Source organism: Phaseolus vulgaris, chromosome 6 (genome assembly GCF_000499845.2).
Source record: "Phaseolus vulgaris cultivar G19833 chromosome 6, P. vulgaris v2.0, whole genome shotgun sequence".
In the NCBI taxonomy this organism is placed as follows: domain Eukaryota; kingdom Viridiplantae; phylum Streptophyta; class Magnoliopsida; order Fabales; family Fabaceae; genus Phaseolus; species Phaseolus vulgaris.
The window spans coordinates 17,172,084-17,195,264 of record NC_023754.2 but is presented as its reverse complement, the minus strand read 5'-3'; the positions used below and the strand labels follow the sequence as shown (position 1 = coordinate 17,195,264).

Sequence of the window (23,181 nt, the reverse complement as noted above, 5' to 3'; positions counted from 1 at the left end):
CTCGTAAGGTTGTATTTTTGTGCGAGTATCTATGTAGTTACACTCGATGCATTCCTAAAATGAAATGGTTTTTTTGCTACTTTTTATCACTATTTCTAGGTATAAAACCTTGATTCAATATTTGACATAATTATGACAGATTTGTCTAGAAAGAGCAGAGCAAAGGGTTTTGCATAAAAGTTTGTGGAACTGTAAATACTAAGACAAAGGAGATGATCTTTTGATTGATCTTCTTGGTAAAGTGCCAAACATTAAAAATATGATTTTGAAGAGTAAGAAATCAATGAGCTAAATGCAGAAGTAGTAGCACATTCAGTTTTGACATTTCAATATATTTTGATAATTATTTTGATAAATTTCACTAGTGTGGTCTGAGTACTGAATATCTTGATCAACAAATCAAATATTTTAATGATGGAATTGTAAATACTGATACAAAGGAAATGATATCTAGATTGATATAAATTAAAGACAGTTGTTAGTTAAAATGATCATGTATATTACTCTAATAATCATCCTAAGATAAACGAATATCACTTTTAATAATTAATAGATATATTATTTTTAAAATAAAATTTAACACGATTAAAGAACTAAATTGATTAAACTTGAAATTGGATATTTTCAAGGAGTGGAGAACTAGTTTCATGTTTGATGAAACTACCATATTTTATCCAATATATTATTTATTGTGTTGGAATGTATTTCCACCCTAAAAAACAGATAAATGAAGTTAAGTGGGGAACTTTCTAGAGACAGGAAGAGTAGTTGTTGAGGGTAATCAAGAATCTCTCACTTTGAAAAAATATATGAAGACAAATTCGTACCATTATTAGTTTTTCCTGAACTCAATAAGTACAAGATATATATTTTCAAAGGCAGTATAAGTTTCATCTCTCACCTAAAAATGGAAATGAAAACAATTAAAATCTAGTACAAAAAAGGGAGGAAATTATAAGACAAAACATATCACCTTAGCTCCTGTAAGAACAATTTTTCCAAAGACAAAAATAAGTAAGACTATTTAAATAATCATCCCCACTATAAGGCAATACAACCAATACATCAAATGATGGAGGGAACTTTATCAACAACATAGTTCATCCTACATAGTTTAACTAGATGCAACCAATACATGAGATGGAGATGAATTCTATTAATAATATAATGCATCCTACACATTTTAATCAAATGCGACCAACACAATAAACAATGTATAAAAAATATTAATATAATGTCATTGCAAAAATAAAAGTATAGAAAATATTATGAAGACAAATTTGTACCATTATTGATTTTTCCTGAATTCAGTAAGTAAAGGATATATGTTCCCAAAAAGACAGTATAGGTCTCATCAATCACCTAATAATGGAAATGAAAATAGTAAAACCTAGTAAAAAAAGGGAGGATATGTTTTGTCTTATAATTTCCCCTTATAATTTCTTCACTCTTCTTTTTGTATTTAATTTTAGTTGTTTTGATTTACACTTTTAGGTGACAGATGAGAATGATAAGATTTTTGTTTTGTTTGTGGTTTATTTTCACTTTAGCTGTTTTCATACAATGTCGTACATATCTCATATTTATATTGTATTCCTGATTGAAGATTCACTCAACTACAAGCCATTGTAAAAATATAATTTCCAAATAGACTAGTGTGTTGTCCATTTTTATCACACTTTCCATAATATTTACCACTACTATCTAACCTGACAATTTTCACCTTTCTGTCTAGTTGCCTTTCCACTTCATTTATATAAATTTCCAAGACATTCACTGCTTGAGATTTTTCATGCAGTAAATAAACATAACCATCTGCATGAGATTTTCCAAGGCATTATATTTAGAAGTGTATTCGCATAATATTGTCACGAAAACACACCTAGGTAGGATAAAGAAAAGAGGAAAAAAAGTGCTCTGCAAAGAAAAGAACAAATTTGCAGAGAAAAGAGATGAGAAATGACAGACAAATAAATATAATGATAAATAAAGTGTAACAAAAAGTTGGATAAAGTGAAGAAGAGAATCTTCTTCTTCTTCAAGTTCTTGGATGGCGTAAGTGGTTTTTCTAAACCGTTGAAGAAGAAAGGGATAAAAATGGGGTTTTAAGACAAATGATTGGTTGAATAACTCAAAAGAGGAATAACTCAAATCAAGAATCAAATTCAAGACAATTGCAATTTTGAATTATGTTTACAACTAGCGGGAACACATGCGTTTTCGCGCCTGTGTATCTGCATTTTTTATTTTTATCGTTACAACACATGTGACACCATTAAACAATAAATCAAAAATTCATCCTCAATCGCTCAATCAACATTAATCATGACAACCCAGAGAGACTTAGTCAAATCGTTCTGATCATTTACCACCACCGTCAACCACTTCCCCTTCATATCCATCATCACCACCACCCCTTTATTCTTAACCTTCCCAATCAAATCCAAAAACTGAACCATTTTTTTATTCACAAACAAAACTACCAACCTTTCACTACTCTCTCCAGTGGATGTATAAGCACATTCAACACGCACCGAATCCAGATTACACACTGCTCTTAACCGTGTTACTTCACATTGGAACCTTGTGCTTGGGGGTAAGCACGACAATGATAGGAACGCGCACATAAATAGTGTCTAGGGGTTCATTGTCTTCCTCATTCTACTTTCTTCTAACTAAAGTTTCTCTCTATTTGAAGATTGTGAATAAGTAAATCAGATTGGAAGTAACTTTTCCGTAAAACATGAGAAAATGAGAATATAATTTAGTCACTGTTCTGTATGATTTTATTTAAATCCATAAAATTATTTTCAAAAAACGTCTTATGATCAAGGACTTTCATCACTTACCCTCTGCCCCTTGTTGAATCCTTCTTATTCCTCTAGTCATATGTTTCAATCACAATTTCATAAGAAAAATGTCAAATTAGTGTTTCACAAATTGAAATGCGAATAAAGAGAATTACCGATTGTTGTGATGGTGCCCGCAACTCCTTTTGTTAAGTCATTCCCCTCCATCTAGTCACAAACTTCAATTACAATTTCATAAGACAATGCTCAAATTAGGGTTCCACAAAGATTAATCAAAACATAGAAATACAAAGAGAAGTGAGAATCAAAGTATGCTTTTACATGAAAGAAGAAAGGAAAGAGAAAAGAAAATGAGAAGTATGGTACAAAAAGGAAAGTGGGAAGTAGTGTGGGTACGTGGGTTTATGCGTAGTGAAAATATTCATATCCAATATTAAAGAAAACTTCTTAAATCAATTTGAAAACTATTTTTACATACATTTTTTATAAAATATTTCAAATAAAAAATTTGTTTCTAATTTTATACCTAATATATTTAAAATTTTGAAAATTTAATTTTTTTTCAAAATTTAAAATTTTTCGAAAAGGCTTTAGGGTTTGAAAATTCAAAAAATTAAAATTTTTAAAAAAAATAAGAAATGACGCAATATCCATAATAATAAAATCAAATCAAATATTGATATAAGAATAAAATAGAAAAATAATTAAGAGAAGTTAAAGAGGAGAATCCCTTTATATAGAGGTATAGAATACTCCATAATTCAAAATTTAAAATTCAAAATTCAAAATTCAAAATTCAAAATTTAAAATTCAAAAATTTAAAATTTAAAATTTAAAATTCAAAATTCAAAGTTTAGTTTTTAAAAATAAAGAAGTCACCAAATCACAAATATCTACTCTGGTATATTTTATAATAATAAAATAACACATAAAAATAAAAATAAAATTTGAATAAAATAACTGGGGAAGGTAGTTAAATATATGAAAGTAGTTGTTAAGGATAGATAAGAGTCTCACTCTAAAAAAACAAAAAAGTTAAATATATGAAAACAAATTCATACTTATTTTTCCTTAATTCAATAAGTTCAAGATATATATTTGGAAAGGCAATATAAGTTTCATCTCTCACCTAAAAATAGAAATGATAACAGTTAAAATCTACTAAGAAAATGGAGAAAATTATAAGAAAAAATATATCACCTTACTATCAATATACAAAACACCTGTTAAAATATATGTAAAAATATATGGTAAAATACCAGTTAACATCAACTTTATATATCATAATTTCGACTAAAATCCATATAAATATTTTTTTTAAACATAACAAAACGAACCCTAAGAACATAAAGAACAGAATAGGACTTTTAAAACTCAATGTACTAAAACGGAAAACTAAAAGCTAACATTTTGACAATAAAATATAACTTGGCTAATATTAATTTATAAAAAAAAATACCTATCATAAGTTTTGTTTGACATATTATAATGTAAATATTTATATTTATTATTACAGCGACATATAAACTTAAAAATATAACATGTAATTTTTTTATCTGTATCAGGAAGTAATTATACAAATAAAATATTTGTTTAAATTTTTTGTAAATATATTAATTTTAATTTTAGAAAAAAAATTATAATTTACATTTAGTAAAAAAAACATATATTCAAACCCATCTTAACATATGTGGCCATCCCAATTGCCAAAAAAAAAAGCAACACAAATAAATATTTTAAAATATAAAATATCAAAACAGTATTAACCGTAATATTATTAAGGTGATCTCTTTTATCTTTTATCTTATTGTTAATATCTATATGATTTAGTGTGTTATCTTATCTATGAATATAAAAATGGATGTGAAGAGTGAAATGTTTGAAGGAGAAAGTGTGAGAAGAGAAAAGAAAAGTGAGATTTTGTAGTGAGTTGGAAAGGAAGAAAGCGTTTAAAGAAGAAGAAAGAAAGAAAAAAAATGGAAGTGTTGAGTGAGGAATGGTGGAATGAGACGAATGCTTTGTTTTTGGAAGTGTTCCCTAACATCCAAACTCAGCCTGCCACCTCGGACATGATCAATGGTCCTCCAATAATGCTACCGGAAGCAACTTCCCTCTCCGGTCACCCTCATCAAGATGTTGTGGAAGCTCCTTTAATGTTGCCACCGTCTCAAACATCCAAACAGTGTGGAATCCAGGTTCAGTCCAATAAACGAAAAAAAATTACCTGGACTATGGAAGAGCATAGGTACTTCTATAATATCAATATTCTTTTTATACTTTTATTTTTGTAATAACATTATATTAGAGTTTCATATTAATTTTTAATTTATTTTAAACTCATTTATTTTTTCATCATAGATTGTTTTTGGAAGGACTTTCCATGTACGGGAGAGGATATTGGAAAAAGATTTCATATTACATTCAAACAAAAGATGCAACTCAGGTGGCGAGTCATGCACAAAAATATTTTATGCGTAACAAAATATCGCAAGAGAAAAAGAAAAGGAAAAGCATTCATGACATGGTGTTAAGTCAACCAATGCAAGTGCAAGAAGGGATACACTTCAATCCTCCTATCAACATGCCTCATCCAGTACATCTAAATCTTGTTAATGTGACTCATCAAATACCACCAATAACAGGAATGATGCAGTCAAATCATATCAACCATATAAATCATCATCCACAATATAATGGAATAGATCAAATGATGGAGGACAATTATATCAATAACGTAGTATATCCTACACTGTTTGATTAGATGCAATGAAGATGGAGATGAACTCTATTAATAATATAATGCATTCTACATAGTTTAATCATATGCAAATATATAATGTATAAGTTGGTCATGAGGATTATGTAATTGTTTTTAATAATAATAATAATGCACAACCATATTATTTGATGTAACTACTACAACTCTTTTTATTAACTTATTTTTTAATGAATGATTTAATTTTTATTTTTATTATATATGTTAATTTAAAATTTTATTATTAAAATTGCTCTCAAATAGTTGTTTATAAAAGAAAAATCATTGTCAAAATTTTATTTTCTATTTAGTGAAAACTTGTGATGATATTATTATATATAGACTATCTCGTTCAAATGGGTGGAACGAACATTCAAGATTTTCATTACTTTGTAGGTGATTTTTTTTGGATTATTAAGCCTAAGCAATTTAATATAGACTATAAACTTATTAAGAATGATTATCAATAAAAAAAATGTATTAATGTAGAACATGGAGCAATTGGACAATGACCAATATAAATGTTTTTTTAAAGTTAAATATAAGTTTCATGTAAAACACTGTTATCTTTTACATTTCATTTCATGTATTGAGTTTTTGTTACATATAAGTTAAATCTAAAAGGATATTATCTTTTACATTTCATTTCTTGTTTTTTATTAGTGTATTTGTAACATCTCATAATACATCTAATCATTATAATACAAGTTCTACATGTTTCTATACAAACTTAGAGTTTTTCAAATATTCTTAATTCATTATTAGAGCTTATAAAAATAAAAGTATTTACCATATAAGGTTCAAAATTACATCCTAAAGCCTTTCAAACTCTGTGACACCTGTATGATCATTTGCTCGTGTACGTGGTATAGTCATCACATTTCACAACATAACAAGAAAAGTAAGGATAAACTAATGAAAAAAAAATTCATAACATATTTAATTCATGCAAAAAGAAATCAATCAAATTAATCATTTATAAACATTTATTTAAATGTTGTCATATAAAATTTCAATACCAATTTCATCATTCATATAGACCACACATGGATCTATTTTCAATCACAACCATTGGATTTCATTTCAATCACAGTCACTACACATGACTCCATCATCTTTTAGAAGACCCATTAAGTATGTCCCTACCATAGACTAACAATAAATCCATACATATATCAAGGATCATAATGAGTTCAAACATCCAATACCGAGTGTCTACAGCAAGACCCGTCATGTATGAACTTCCTCATCAGCTTCTCACCGACTGATATCTTAGTCTACGTGACTTAGATTATTAATGAAACCAGATAATCTTTGTTAAACATAGTCTTTCCATAATTAATGTACCATCAAACAACAATACATTATCCCAAATGTATGACATAAATTTCATACAATTTTCATCATTCATATATAATACATATCATTCATAGATATCTTAATATATTTACGTAATGCATTAGTATATAGAGACTATTGCTTTTTTAAGCTTCTTCATCCCGAATGATGTATTATACATCCATAAACTGAAAAAATAAAAGTGCGTTAATGTTTTCAACATTTAATAATAATTTATTGACATGGCTATTAAAAGCTTATCACATTTATTTGGAGGAATAGTATTAAAATTTTTATTATCATATTAATTTGTTACACACTTTATATATTTAAGACTTTAATTTAATCATTTAAGTATAAATTTTATTTTTAAAAGTTTTATGATTTTCATACTTCCAGCTGAATATTGGTGATTCTTGTATCAACTTAGTAAATATCAAAACCTTTATTAATTATTTTACACGTAAATTTTTTTTGTCTATTTGATTTATGTCTAATAATTAGAATTTAGATATTTCATTAAATCTTCTAACTTAATACTTATATCACATTTTAGCATTTTAATAGTAAATTTTATATAACTATTATCATATACAAGTCATTGCATTATTATCACTCTAGTAATTACTCTATCATCATAGACAACATATCAATTTATTACACTAAATGATTCAAAATATGATGATTCACAAACTCATATGATATCTCATATTATTACATACATATCAAATTTAAGTATTAAATAAAATATCAAATATATCTCATTTAAACAATACATTTTTGGTTAAACAAAGAAATAATTGTTTGAACATAATTTACGCTTAAGGACATCATCACCATTTGAAAAAAACACTTAAAGTAAAAAAAAAAAATAGTTTAAATCTCTTTTTCATTTTTGCAAAAATTACATAAAATAGAACTTTTGAATAATTAAAACAACAATCACCAATCAAAATTCTCCAAATTTATCTATTCTAACATGTTTCATAATCTTACTACAAAAATCAAAACCACTATTTCATGTAATCAAAATGTAGCATACATGTTAATTCAACCATTCAACAAAAACACTACAATCTACAAATATGCAATATCAAAACAAAACATGTTAATGTATATGATGAATAAGTAAACTATCACTTTATTCCACTTTCACATGTTCTATCAATCTATAGAATCTAAAAAACAGTAGTGGCCCAATCTATAAAATCTACCTTAATTTTTGAAGAGTTGAATATGTTTTTTTTTTTTTATGTAAAATTGATTTTAGTTGTTATTCAAAACTATTGACTATTTGTAATTTGAAAACTACTAAAATAAATCAGACGATGTTAACATTTGTACAACGTTATAAATAAAATTTTAATATAAAATTTATTAAAATTTTCACGTCAACGAGAAGTTATTATCGACTTAAGTATAAAAGTTGAGTAACTAAAAGTAAATTTAATTTTTTATATAAAATTATTTTTTTATAAAAAAGTTTAAAATATTTAAAAAATATATTATACTTAATAAATTTTTTAAAATCTAAGATGAGAAACACCCAATAATGATTTCTGGTTCATGTTGCGTCACCATTAATCAATATTGATACCAATTTGAACTTTTGGTATTGTGTTAGTACCTTAATCAAGTAATGAAAACTAATTTAATTTTAAATAGTACCTTAGGTTATATGATCTAGATGTGAAGGTAACATAATCACACTATTTTGAGATTTTTGCAGGGATTGATATATTGGTTGATTCTTTTGAATTAAAGAAGTGTATGTAAAGTTTATCTTGGTTGATGATGATTTAACTTATGTTTACCTTTAATTTGTTTTGTGATTATAAATAAACTCACCTAAAATTTATGGATTGGTTGAATGGCAAGAAAAACCCTATTTTGGTTTTAAATGTTTTGTAGGGAGTATGCATGTATTAATACATTCATAATCTGATGGCTAAACAAAAGGTAACCACGGTTATGGAAATAGTTGAAATTAGAGTTGTATGTATTGAAAAAAAATTAAGTATATGAAGACAAGTTCGTATCATTGTTGATTTTTCCTTAACTTAATAAGTATAGGATATATATATTCAAAGGTTGTATAAGTTTCATATCTCACCTAAAGATGGATCTAAAAACAGCTAATATTCAGGACAAAAAAATGAAGAAATTATAAGGGGAAATTATAAAGCAAAACATATCCACCTTAGCTTGGGTGAGAACTATTTTACCAGATACAAATATAAACAACATTATTTTACTATTTATTTTTATTATTATTGATAATGTAATCATGTTAATTTTAAGGAAAAAATACAAGACATAATTATAAAAAAACCAAAGTCAATTAGTATTAATTAGTAGTGGACACAAATAATATTAAAGTGTGTACCCTAAATGCAAAATCCTAAAAAAAAAATACTAATACAAATGCGCTACACTTAATGCTTAAAAATGAGAATAAAAAAATAAAAAAAATATAGAAAATAAAGACAACAACAATAAAAATAAACAAAAAACATAAATAAATAAAGAATGGTAAAAAAAAAATAACTAAAAACATTAAAAATATAAAATAAAGAGAAAATAAAATAAGATAAATATAAAATATATAAAAAAAACAAAAACAAATCTAAACATGATAAAGATAAGAGATCTAAGAGATACTAAATAAGTAGTTGTTGAACATAAAAAAGAAAATAAACAAGATATATTTAGTATCCGCTTATATATCTTATTTTTATCTTATTCAAATTTGTTTTTATTTTTTTATATTTTTTATTTCTATCTTATTTTTTAGTTATTATTATTTTTTCTACCATTCTTTTTTTTTTTATTATTGTTAGTTTTATTTTATATATTTATTTACTTTTAAATTTTTTTCTTCTCTTTTACTTTTATTTTGTAAATTTTTTTTTTCATTAATAACTATTTTAGACATTAAAAATAATTTTTTAATACATTTAAAATTATTAAAAAAATTATTAACTTTTTTAATTTAATAATTTATTTTTATTTTTAAAATAGTAATAGATAGAGAAATAAAAAATAACAGATTAAAAAATAAAAACAAAAATATACGAATCCAACGTGGCGTGTCATACTCAGATAAATAGTAGGTGGCAGATCTTGTTTCTCTTCTCTCTTCACACACTCTCTCTTCTTCTTCACGTCTCTGGACATACATACAAACGCTCATTCTCTTTCTCTCCCTCTCCTTTATCGTATAAAAGAACTCTTCTTTCGAATTCTTCCCGCTCTCTCTACACCTTTTCACTTCTTTCCCTCTCCGATTCACTCCACGCTCACACGCAAGCCTTCCAATTTCTCCCAAACTAATTTTAAGACATCAAGGGGAGTTCTTTGCATCGGGTGAAAATCTTTCATTATCTATTTGTGTTTTTCTTGTCTTTCAAGATCTGGGTTCTTGGTCTTTTTGATTTTTAATTAATAAAGGTTTTTCCTTTCCCTTTCTTGCAGTTGAGAATAAACCTAGCGTAGTTTTGTTTGGTACGGATCGGTGTTGAACGTGGTGGGTTTTTTTTTTTTTGCGGGCAGCTCTTCGTTTGAGTTAATATATTAGGGTTTGATGGCTGACCAAGGATTGGAAGGGATCCAGCCGGTGGATCTACAGAGGCATCCTTCTGGGATCGTGCCCACCCTTCAGTGAGTTTCACTTGTTTCTTTCATCAAGTTTTAAAACACTGGATAGCAGGGTTTCTGTTAACACCTTCCCACATTAGTGAAAGCGTGTATTTTTTATCCGTATTGCCGAAATTTGTTTTCTATGTTTATTGAATTATGGTGTTTATGTTAAAACCATTTGAATTTGAGGTCGTGCCTAACAAGATGGCAAATCATATTGGCCACTTTCAATCTCCTATGATTTTTTTCAAGATGGATTTCTCTATGAGTCAAAGCGTGTTGTTGTGTAGAGGTGTTTCATGTCATTTTCACCACCTTGTTTTTCTGTCCCACTCACACAAAATTTGCTTCTTTTGATTAATTTTCTTTTATTTTTGTTGGCATGTATAGTAATTTTGCTTGAATTTACATTTTATTATTTAATAATTTTGCTTCTGTTTACAATTTACTTTGGACTGTGCAAATGATTTGTTTCTATTTATATTTGTGTACTGCCAGAAATATTGTGTCCACGGTCAATTTGGATTGTAAATTGGACCTCAAAACAATTGCACTACAAGCTCGTAACGCTGAGTACAATCCCAAGGCAAGTCTCGTTTACTTGTAGTGAGTTTCACTCACATTGGTTATCTGCGCACTTGTGCATGTATGCATGTTTCTTTTTTCTGATTTTGCATCTGAATTACGATAAAGTTTGATGGTGGTTGTGCAGTCATCTTTTCTGCTTTCTGCTTTTTGTTGTTCTTATCTGGATCAGAACAGTATGGTTAATCTAAGATTGCTATTTTATATATCCCATGTGATATCTTCTACATGTTTATACTTGTTTTATTCAGAATTATTAAGTAGCAGATGTACTATATATGATAGTTTTAGAACCGCCCTACCTTACTACAACATAAGGACAGAAGGGAGAAGGTTGGTGGTATACTGTACTGATGTTATGATGTGTTTGCTTGCAGCGTTTTGCTGCTGTTATTATGAGGATAAGAGAGCCCAAAACAACTGCACTAATATTTGCTTCTGGAAAGATGGTATACTTCTTTTCTTCCCTTCCGTATCTATCTTGTAGATTAGAGCATGGTAGTAAGTATTGCACAATTACAAACCCCATGATACGAATCATAGGAAAACTCATTTGTTCTCCCAAATCGGTGTTGTATCGTTTGTATCAAACTCGGAATCGCGATTCTAACAAGAAACTCAGCCTGAATCATGCATTCGGGTCTCACTACAAAACGGGTGAAGTCGCATGACTCAGTTTGAAAAAACCCTAATCTGATTTGTTTTATTGTGTGAACTGAGTTAGAAGAGATGTATACCAATTCGTGTTCTTCCTTACTTTGATTGCCATGAATGGTTTATTTTAATTAACCGTGTTTATCAAATCAATGGACAAACTGGTGTTAGTTATAAACTCATTAGGTTTGTCTTTGCCTTAGTATATCATTGAAGGTGCTAGTAATGAGGTTGCAAACATAGTTGCCACTTGTCAGAATTGTATGAATAAATTGGTTATGTATAGCATGATGAGAGAAAAAGAGAGATCACGCATGGAGCAACCTCAATGGCCCAATTATTAATTTTTGCAAAATGGAAATTAAGAAGATATGTTCCATTTCTAAACTTATTTTAGTAATTTAGCATTAATCTTGCAATTTACTATACATTTCAATCAGGCATATCAGATCGTAGGCCTTCTGGTTTGGAATTTTCTTTGCTGCTTTATGTCATAGCTCTAATTTTTATTCCCTAACCAAATTAATTTGGTACCCCTCTTGTAAAGGGACTCTTTCTTATGGACTTTGATTTATTCTTTTTATGACCATTGACTAGGTTTGTACTGGAGCTAAGAGTGAACAACAGTCTAAATTGGCAGCCAGGAAGGTATGTTACTTTTTTTTTCTCTATCATCCTATAGGTATTGGTGATTCTTTTCTCAAAGTGAATCCCTCGAGAACTGAACCATGTTGTTGTAGCTTGTTTTTGAGACTATTCCTCCTGTTTTGAGTAGATTGAGGAGGCTGAATTTTTTAATTCTTTCCATGTGTTTAATATTGATCTTCAGGTTGCTCTCTTCAGTTAGGATTGTGAAGTTCATTCTGAAAAATTTACAAATTTTCTGACGTTTCTATTTTCCCCATTACAGTATGCTCGTATCATCCAAAAGCTTGGTTTCCCTGCCAAATTTAAGGTATTGCTTTTGTTCTTCCTTATAATTGTTGCTGTAATTGTTTTATCCATTATTGTTCTTTTCTCACTTAACTATGTAGTGCTTGATTACTAGTTGATTCCTTTGCTATTGTGCTTTAGGATTTCAAAATTCAGAACATTGTTGGCTCTTGTGATGTCAAATTTCCCATACGGCTGGAGGGTCTTGCATATTCTCATGGTGCTTTCTCAAGTGTAAGTTTTTTTAATTTTTGGTTAAACAATGGCTTGCATTGGATCTTTGATATTGACTTTTAAAATAACACCATTATTTTTTTTTCACAATCAATTTTTGGCTATCTTGATTTTTAGCAGTCTCAAACAAGGGCGTTTTTTTTTTTGTAATTATATACTTGATGTCAAAATAACCTATGGAAAAACTGTATTTTTGTTTAAAGCACTATGTTGCAAAGCATAAAGGATTGAAAGGCTTCAAGAGTTCGAAAAATTTAAAAATAGAGTGAAATGGTTAAACTGGACTAGTATTATTATAAATTACTATGCTCGTGTGATAAAGTAACTTAAGTTAGTATAAATTGTGGAAAGGGCATCTTCTGTTATGTTTATGCATGTGCTTAATCTAAAGTTTTGAAGTAGGGGAGAATGATGGATATTTGCTGATACTTTGCTTGTTTGTGGTGGTAGTATGAACCAGAGTTGTTTCCGGGTTTAATCTACCGAATGAAGCAACCCAAAATAGTGTTGCTTATATTTGTCTCAGGAAAGATTGTTCTGACCGGAGCTAAGGTAATATGTTTTGCTTTATAATTTCCTCCCTTTTCTTACTGGATTTTAGCTGTTCTCATTTCCATTTTTAGGTGAGAGATGAAACATACACAGCCTTTGAGAACATATATCCTGTACTTACTGAGTTCAGAAAAAATCAACAATGGTACGAACTTGTCTTCATATATTTAACTTTTTTCAATACATACAGATACAGATGGAATTTCAACTATTTCCATAATCGTGGCTACCTTTTGTTTAGCCATCAGAATTATGAATGCATAAGGTTGAATTTTTTGTGCCAGTGTTTATGTAGTTACACTTGATGCATTCCTAAAATGTATTGTTCTTTTTTTACTTTTGATCACTATTTCTGGGCATAAAACCATGATTCAATATTTGACACGGTTATGGCAGATTTGTGCAGAAAGAGCAGGAGCAGCAGGTCTTGCAGAGAAGTTCACGGAACTGTAAATACTGATACAAAGGAGATGATATCTAAATTGATATAAATTAAAGACAGTTGTTAGTTAACACAATCATGTATATTATTTTAATAATCAGCATAAGTTAAACGAATATCACTTTTAATTAATTAATAGATACATTATTTTTAAAATAAAATTTAACACGATTAGATAATTAAATTTGATTAAACTTAAAGAATTTTGAAAGAAAACTCAAAATTTAAACATAAAGGTATGAAGTTGTCTTTGTCCTTGTACTTGTCGTTAAGTTTAGTCGTTTCTTCTAATTTAAAAAATTTATTAGTTAATTCTCAAACTTACAAAAAAATTATGTGAATTTATTTATTTTTAACAACTTTTGTCATCATAAAAAAAATTGTTAATAAAGTTAAATTTAAATATAAATAAGTACTAAGATCACACATAATGTAAATTTAATCGTTCTATCTCCGACCATAAAAATTGTTACTAGATATAAATTGAGGTGTAAGAGATTGAAATTATATATTTTCAAAGAGTGGAGAACTAATTTCATATTTGATAAAACTATCATATTTTATCCAATATATTATTTATTGTGTTGATATGATACCATACTTTTATATTGTCACTATCATGTCTTATTATTTCTACCCTAAAAAAACTGATAAATGAAGTATGGAATGCAAGCACATTTTGATACCCTTGATGGTGATGCAGTTGGGAGTTTAAAAAATCAAAACAACACATTTATATAAAAAAGAAGATACACGAGTACTCAAATTTAGTATAAGAACTGACTCCAACATACAAGTATAATCATTACAGAATGTGTGTTATACAAAAACTACACCTGATTTTCCTTTTGTGATGCTACAGCTAGCATCTCATTGGCATTTGAAGGTGAAAGAGAGAGCAGTTGAGTGATGCAGATGGAGGCCGAGAGTGATTCAGAAGAGTGACTGAGATATGGTGTTTATTAAGAAAGAATGATGCAAATGTTACTTTTCTTCAGATTAGGATGCTTCTTGCTTTGTCTCTTTCCACCTTGTTCATTAAAAACACCTATACTATAGTTACTTTTCTTAATAAAATAACATATTATGATCAAATATAGAATTCAATAAATCATATGAACAGGAATATTAAGGTAAATCATATGAACATCATCTCTCCTACTACAATAGAGTTAACCTGTTTAATAAGTTAGTTATCTTTCACACAATTTATCCATTCATATGAACATCTTTTGACTCTCACCACCTGAATAACTTCATCTATATGATTTCATTATATCATTAGAGTCAGTATACTTCTTTCTAGACGAATTCCTAGTCAATGTCATCCTAAAAAATCTTAACACGGTATTTTCTTTCCTGAAAACATTATATCTTGATTAAGATTCATATTCCACATCTGACAATATCCAAAATCACACAATCATAAATCATACCAAACCTAAGAATTTCAAAACACAAGAATTCGTCCAATTATTACATAAATATCTAACAAAGAATTTTCAATTAAATATACATAAAAAAATTGACATAAGTTATAAGTAAAAACTATAAAATAGAAACAAACCAACTTTTTAAAAGGATTCTTTTTAAGGCTAGCTTGAACGAAAATGAGTCTTGCAAAAATCTTCTTGCTTGAGTAAGATTGAACTCGAGAGCACCCAAAATTTCATCTTAGACCTTGCTTGAGCAAGATTTCTTCTTGCTTTGGTGAAAACGGACTCGAAAGCACCTCATTTTTTCATTATATTATCACTTTTGAGATATGCAAAACAATCTGCATAAACCTGTTATATTTCTGAACCAAAATAACTATAAACTCATTATGTTATAAATATACACATTAAAAGGACAGTTCTTACTCAAAATTATTCAAGCACAAATATTCAAAAACAAGAAATCTTATAAGAAAATTTGATACACTGTTGGGTATGAAGTCAAAACCAATTGGGTTGGGATGACTAGACACCATGTTTAGTGAGTGAGCTTAATTATTGTGTCCTTTTTATAATCTCTATTTAAAGAGATCATTGTACTTGTAATTGTGTGCAACAAGACTGAATGAAAATCTAATAGTTGCTCGTGTGGATGTAGGTTGCAGTTGATTCTTGATTATGTGTGTTGCTTCCCCGTGCATTTTTCCCATCAAGTGGCATCAGAGCTTGGTTCGTTTACACACTAGAGATCCGATCAACAGAAATTAATCGACGAGACGTGAAAATTGCGGCAGCAGCATTCCAAAGCTAGGGTTTCGCAGGGGTTGCAATAGCGTCTCAAAGTTAGGGTTTCGCAGAGGCGGCAATAACATCCCAAAGCTAGGGTTTCGCAGGGGTTGCAGTATCATCCCAAAGCTAGGCTTTCGCAGAGGCGACAACATCATCCCAAAGCTAGGGTTTCGCAGGGGCTGCAGTAGCGTCCCAAAGTTAGGATTTCGCAGAGGCGACAGTAGCGTCCCAAAGCTAGAGTTTCCCAGGGGTTGCAGCGGCGTCCCAAAGCTAGGGTTTCACGGCAACCTAGGATTCGCGACAGTCTAGACCTGCGACTCGCGGCAGGCGCGCTCAGTAGGCAGTGCGACGTGCAGTGGTGTGGGTCGCGACAAGAGTGGTGGCGACTCGTGACGTTGTGCAGGTGGTTTGCTCGGAGTAGGGTCGTGTCCAGACAGTGCAGCAGAGTGTGCCAGTAAGGCGGCAGATCGTGTTTCACGGCGAACAGTTGCAGGTGCTTGCGGTGAGCGAGATGACACGGAGGTGCAGTGCGATGACAGTGATGGAAGACGCAGGATGGCAAGTGCATTTTTTTGCTGGTACAGCAGTGAGAATGCGGTGCTAGGCGCGGGGTGTGGCTCTTTTTCACTACGGCACGAAGTTAAGACAATTCAGTTACTAAGCACATTAATAAAATGAATTTGATCTTAGCCAGACTTATGTCAGTGGGCATTAAGTTCGACGATGAAGTTCAACCTTTACTACTGCTATTGTCTTTGCCTGATAGTTGGTCTGGAACGGTTACAACAGTTACCAGTTCAGCGGGATCCGATGGATTCACTTTTGAGCAAATTCCTGATCTCATTCTTGGCAAGGATGTCCGAAGGAGGAGTTCTAGAGAATTATCTAGTGAATCGCTATATGTAACCAGAGGTAAGAAAAATATCAGAGATAGTGGGAGCAAGAACAAAAAAAAGAGTTAGTCAAAGACTCGGGATTGCTCAAGTGTAACATGTTGGAACTGCAAGGAGGTGAGGCATTTCAAGAATCAATGTCCAAATGATAAATAAGTTAACATTGCAGAAGACTTTGCGGACAAGGACCTTTTAGTCTGTTGCGCAAATAACAGTGTGGATTCCTGGATCATGGATTCTAAAACATTGCAGAATCTAGTTATTGGAGACTTTGGAATGGTAAGATTAGCGGACAACAAAACTCTTGATGCTATGGGTATAAGTGACATAATGTTGAAGACACCAGTTGGTTTCTGGACTTTGAAGGATGTCAGAGTTGTTCCAAGCTTAACGAAAAGTTTGATTTCTGTTAGACAGTTGGACGAATAGGGACATGAAATGAAGTTCGAAAATCAGTAGTGGAAGATCGTCAAGGGAAATCTTGTCATGACCCGCGGAAGAAAGAAAGGTTCGTTGTATATTATCGGATTACCGTATGAGGAAGTGACTGTCTCAATTCAGAAGATAAACAAAGTCTGGTTTACAGAATCTCGTGGGCAGAAGAGGGTTGTCTTTACAAGAGAGAAACATATTGTCACAGGTCAGATTCAGGATGAACGAGCATAGAAAGGTTCAGGTAGACCAGTCAGAGGTACTTATGGTAGTGGGAGCACGGGTTGTGCTTCAGCTGAGGTACAGTGGGTTAGGAGAACCAGTATTCCAGTTGTTGAAACATCTCCAGAAAATTTCTTGTTGAGTATGGAGTATGGTTGTCCGTGTGGATGTAGGTTGCAGTTGGCGACTGAAACACGTTAAATCCTGTGTTGTTTATTTTCTACAGTTGATTCGTGATTATGTGTGTTGCTTCTGCGTGCATTTTTCCCATCAGTCACTCCCACATCCAAATCTTCTAGTCTAAGGTTCTATTGGAAATTTAAAACTAGTTTCCCTTACTTGAACTAAGCATATACTCACTAATAGCTTCAAACCTACCAAAAGTTCAAGGGATAGCTTAACTTGAACCATAGAGTCCTGATAAAAACTCTAACTATTTCACTAGGACCCTAAACTAATAGAGATTAACCATAAAGCTAAAAGAGTCAAATGCAAAGCCTGGACTAAGACCAACCTAACAAATTCAAAATTTGACTCAGAGAAGAAAAAAAATGGACTTACTCTATCAAAAATTCCGATCGGGCAGTTGTAATCTTCGCTGTCAGGAGTTTAATGGCAGATTCTGATTGTCAATTTGATGAACAAGGAGGTTAGAGTCTTAAAAAGAAGAAAAAAAAAAGAGAACTTTTAAGGTGATGATGATTATTATAAAATGAGACTTGAATAACTAAATTTTATATTTATAAATATTATTTTTTAATAATAAAATATTGATGTGTCATTTAAAATATATCAGAGGTTATTTTTCAATTTAAGATTATTTTATAAACCCTTGTATAACTTCAATAATTATTTTTTCTTAAAATATAAAAATTATACATTATTTATAATGTAAGAAAATCAGACTAATTTTGTTTAAAATAACTTTGTTTTATTTAATATTTAGTAATTCCGTATTATTAAATATATTAAATTTAAATTTTATTATTATATATGATATATATGAATAATATGTATAAGAAAGTCTATATTAATTATATATTCGACATTATTAAAAATTAAAAATAAATAGAATTGCACAAATTATTTGATTTAAAATGCAAAAAATAACTCCAAGATCCTAACTTTCTAGTTTATCAATATGAGTTACTTATTCTTTTTTAACTAAATTTAATGATTCAAAACTTTAAATATAAAATTTTACATTATTAATCAATCAAAGATAATATTCGTCTAACTTTTTTTAATATATGTTTTATAATTAAAAAAACCAATCCACATTTTTTTTTTAAATTTTACTAATTTTCAAATTTTGTAAAGCTTTATATGGTTTATTTTGAAGAAAAAAAAAAGGGTTTTAGTTTATTTTTCAACGTTATATGGTGATCAACCAGTAACGTATCAGTTTCACAACCTTACTCTCCCAAAACCCTCAAAACCCTAATTAACCCCTTATTCTCCCACCGCCGCTACCATGGCGGAGCTCAAACTCTCCGAGAGCCGCGACCTCACCCGTATTGAGCGCGTGGGCGCGCACTCCCACATTCGCGGCCTCGGTCTCGACTCCTCACTCGAGCCGCGCGCCGTCTCCGAGGGCATGGTTGGTCAGACTGCCGCTCGCAAGGCCGCCGGCGTCATCCTCCGCATGATTAAAGACGGAAAGATTGCCGGCCGTGCGGTCCTCCTCGCGGGCCAGCCTGGTACCGGCAAGACCGCCATCGCCATGGGCATGGCCAAGTCCCTTGGTCTCGAAACTCCCTTCGCCATGATCGCAGCCAGCGAAATCTTCTCCCTCGAGATGTCCAAGACCGAGGCGCTCACCCAGTCCTTTCGTAAGGCCATTGGCGTGCGCATAAAGGAGGACACCGAGGTCATCGAGGGTGAGGTCGTCGAGGTCCATATCGACCGCCCTGCGGCGGCCGGTGCCGCCTCCAAGACCGGGAAACTCACGCTGAAGACCACCGAAATGGAGACCGTTTACGACCTCGGCGCGAAGATGATTGAGGCGCTGGGGAAGGAAAAGGTTAGCAGTGGTGATGTTATTGCGATTGATAAGGCCACCGGCAAGATTACCAAGCTCGGGAGGTCGTTTTCTAGGTCAAGGGACTTCGACGCTATGGGGCCGCAGGTGAAATTTGTGCAGTGCCCTGATGGGGAGTTGCAGAAGAGGAAGGAGGTCGTGCATTGCGTCACTCTTCATGAGATTGATGTTATCAATAGCAGGTTGGTCGTATTCCCATTTTGCCTTTTCCAGGTTTTTCAGAATTTCTTGATTTGGTTAACTAGTTAGTGGTTAATAGTTGTAGTTAGGGCTGGTTATGAACTGAACCAATTTGAAATATGTTCGAGACTCCATTTTATTGAACTTGGTTCATGAACTAAATGAGCCAAACTGGAGTTGAAAATTGAGTTACTTAAGTAAATGAGCTAAATTTGAGTTTTGTATAGTTCATAAATAAGAGTTGTTCACGAGCTTGAATCGAGTCAAGCGACACGGGAAAGATGTCTCATATTGAATTAGAGTTGAGCTCGTGCTGAACAAATTCTTGTCAAGTTGGGTTAAACTTCGCAACCCTAGTCAAGTTAATGGTTTTATTTCTTGATTTTGCGTAAAATTAAGGGAAAATGTGGCTACAATTGCAATCGCACCCTAAAGCCAATTCTTATAAAGTTGGGTTCAACTTGACTCACTTCATTTTAACCCCAGTGAAGATTTTATTTCTTAATGTTGTGAAAAAGGCAAATGTGGCTACTATTGCAATTGCGTTTGGGTTGTGGATGGTAAAATATCCTCCCTGTTGCCGAAGAAATGGTGATGGTAGAGACCATGTTTTAACCCTGCCAAAGGCTTAGAAAACAGTTAGTAACAATTTCAGTTGCAATATCAATGAATGCAACTAATCTGTGACCAAAATTGTGTCTGGTTTCGTCACAATTTTTTGACATTGTAGGATAATGCAGTCAACTCTACCAATGTGGTCGTGGAGAGCCCAAAGATCTTAGCTTGGGGTTGAAATTGGGGTTGCTGTCTGTTTTTTAAATCCTTGGTCCTAGTTTGAGTAACCAATTAAAATCTAGGCACTGGCTACATCATGGGACTGCGGAATTCTTTGAACCAGTTTCTGTTGTTAATCTTAACATGTATTTTAAAAAGTATTGCTATGTGCCTTTAATCTTAAGTTGGCAGATAGGTCTATGTATTTTGTGTGTTCTTCATGTTTTTATTCCTAATTTAATATAATCCTTGAGCTGGATTGGAATGTTCTATCCAAATAATGTGCAGATTTATATCCGTGATTCTGATTTGTGGTTTGTAAGTAGAGTTGGAATTTTAAAGTTGTCAAGGGAGAAATGGATATTTTGTGCTGGGATCATTATATCCTCATTGAAGCAAATGCGTTTCTCTTTAATTTGTTTATTGAACTTTATGTTTAGTGAAATTGGCTGTAAAAGCTTTGATTCACAAATGTTGTGTTTCCTTTTTATTCCCAAATTTTAATATATTCTTAAGCAGATATGGAGTTGCTAATTAAGTTTTGTCTGGGGATCGATTGTGGTCCTTGTTGAAGCAAGTACACTATTCTCTTATATCAAGTTTATTGAGATCTGTAAAGTGGAATTGGTAGTGAAAGCTTTTATTCATGTGTGTTATGTGCTTTTCAATGATTTAAGGAAGTGCCATTTTCCACAAATTTTTATTTTTTTTTCCCGAACAGATAGACAGACTGTTGTTTTCCAATTTATGTGTATGACGTCATTAGCTGTTTACCTCTTGCGTTGAAGGATATACACTTGTTAATTAGGCTTCTAAATTGCTTTACAGGTTAACATTTTAGTTCTTCATGCCATGTAATTCTGTTATGTTAATTTCAGAACACAGGGATTTCTGGCGCTTTTCACTGGCGATACAGGTGAAATTCGTGCAGAAGTCAGAGAGCAAATTGACACCAAAGTGGCAGAGTGGAGAGAAGAAGGAAAGGCTGAGATTGTGCCTGGTGTTCTTTTCATTGATGAGGTGCACATGCTTGACATAGAGTGTTTTTCATTCCTGAATCGGGCTCTAGAGAATGAGATGGCTCCCATATTAGTTGTTGCTACCAACAGAGGCATCACAACTATTCGAGGAACGAATTACAAATCCCCACATGGGATTCCCATTGACCTTCTGGATCGACTGCTCATCATCTCTACTCAACCTTACACAGAGGATGAAATTCGCAAGATTCTGGATATCAGATGCCAAGAGGAAGAAGTAGAAATGACTGAAAGTGCAAAACATTTGTTAACCAAAATAGGTGTAGAAACATCTTTGAGATATGCTATTCATCTAATCACAGCAGCTGCACTGGCATGCCAAAAGCGAAAGGGAAAGGCAGTGGAGTTGGAAGATATAAATCGGGTTTACAATCTGTTTTTGGATGTGAAAAGATCAACACAGTACCTAATGGAGTATCAAAGTCAGTATATGTTCAGTGATACAGGAGAAGCTGATGAAGATGAAACCAATGCCATGGTCTCTTAGATTTACAAACATCAGCTAGAGAGTTTGTAAGTACCCGGTTAGTCTTTGTACAAGTTGCAGAAATTTGTTCTATCTGGTTCTTCATTGCACTTCAATTAGTCTTATACAGTTCACCAGAAGTTTTCAGTGGTTGAACTCTGCTCATGACTTTGCAACTTATATATTTTGAACACGAGAAGCTGTACCGAATTTCTGTTACTACTGAGCATTTCATCCTTATTTTTTTTTGCTGTATCATGCATGCACAACAATCAACAGAGAGTGCTTTAACAGTAATTTATTAGACATGGTTTGCTGTAAGCAGTCAAAATGTCACAGGTGGAAAAATATGTGCCGTTGTCTTAATAGATTAGAATTGGTTGTTTTCTTGTTAACTTAGAAATTGAGTTTTATATTGACAAATTAAGCAGTAAATCATATAATAAATAGGTTGTTGAGATGAAGGTGTAATTATAAATAATTGTTTTAAGGAATCGCATGCCTATGATGGAAATGCTCGAATTTTGATGATGTATTTAAACAAATAAAAATTATAAAAACTATGGTCGTGACATTTGCAGCATACCATGAACCCAACTCCTTTTAGCAAATTATGTTATCGTTTTACAAGTTAACGGAAATATAAGGTGTCTAAGTATGGAACAAGTTTTACAAGTTAACGGAAATATAAGGTGTCTAAGTATGGAACAAATAAAACGTAGTTTAGTTTATGGTTATACTGTGATAGCATTAAAGGGTTGTCAATACACAATTTGGTTTTAACTTTTAAAAGGGGCTTACTTTGTTTTCATCTTCTAAAATTTTTGCATGTGGAGTTTATATTTTGAGGGATGAAATTACTTACAACTTAAATTGATATGAAGGTTATATAGATATACACGTTCAGATACCAAAACAAAAATATGTTCATATACCAAAACAACAAAACAAAAATATTCATATACC

At 31.4% G+C, this 23,181-nt stretch overlaps 2 protein-coding genes across 3 annotated transcripts; both read left to right on the top strand.

The window, feature by feature from the left end:
- The first annotated feature begins 9,997 nt into the window (after positions 1–9,997).
- Positions 9,998–14,058, top strand: LOC137831420 (TATA-box-binding protein). Of its 2 annotated transcripts, none has more exons than XM_068639091.1 (10): positions 9,998–10,269; positions 10,378–10,563; positions 11,041–11,128; positions 11,505–11,576; positions 12,379–12,429; positions 12,692–12,736; positions 12,856–12,948; positions 13,399–13,500; positions 13,572–13,645; positions 13,907–14,058. In XM_068639091.1, coding segments are annotated over exons 2-10 (603 nt in total). In that variant the 5' UTR covers positions 9,998–10,269; positions 10,378–10,486; the 3' UTR covers positions 13,908–14,058. The 2 variants fall into 2 exon arrangements, with proteins under 2 accessions (XP_068495192.1, XP_068495191.1); XM_068639090.1 differs by having other exon boundaries at positions 10,024–10,269; positions 13,897–14,058.
- A 5,008-nt stretch (positions 14,059–19,066) lies between these two features.
- LOC137831418 (uncharacterized) lies at positions 19,067–22,536 on the top strand. The gene is made up of 2 exons (XM_068639088.1): positions 19,067–19,937; positions 21,588–22,536. The coding sequence occupies exons 1-2, from the start codon at positions 19,189–19,191 to the stop codon at positions 22,234–22,236; spliced, it is 1,398 nt and encodes a 465-aa protein (XP_068495189.1). The 5' UTR covers positions 19,067–19,188; the 3' UTR covers positions 22,237–22,536.
- The last annotated feature ends 645 nt before the right edge of the window (positions 22,537–23,181 follow it).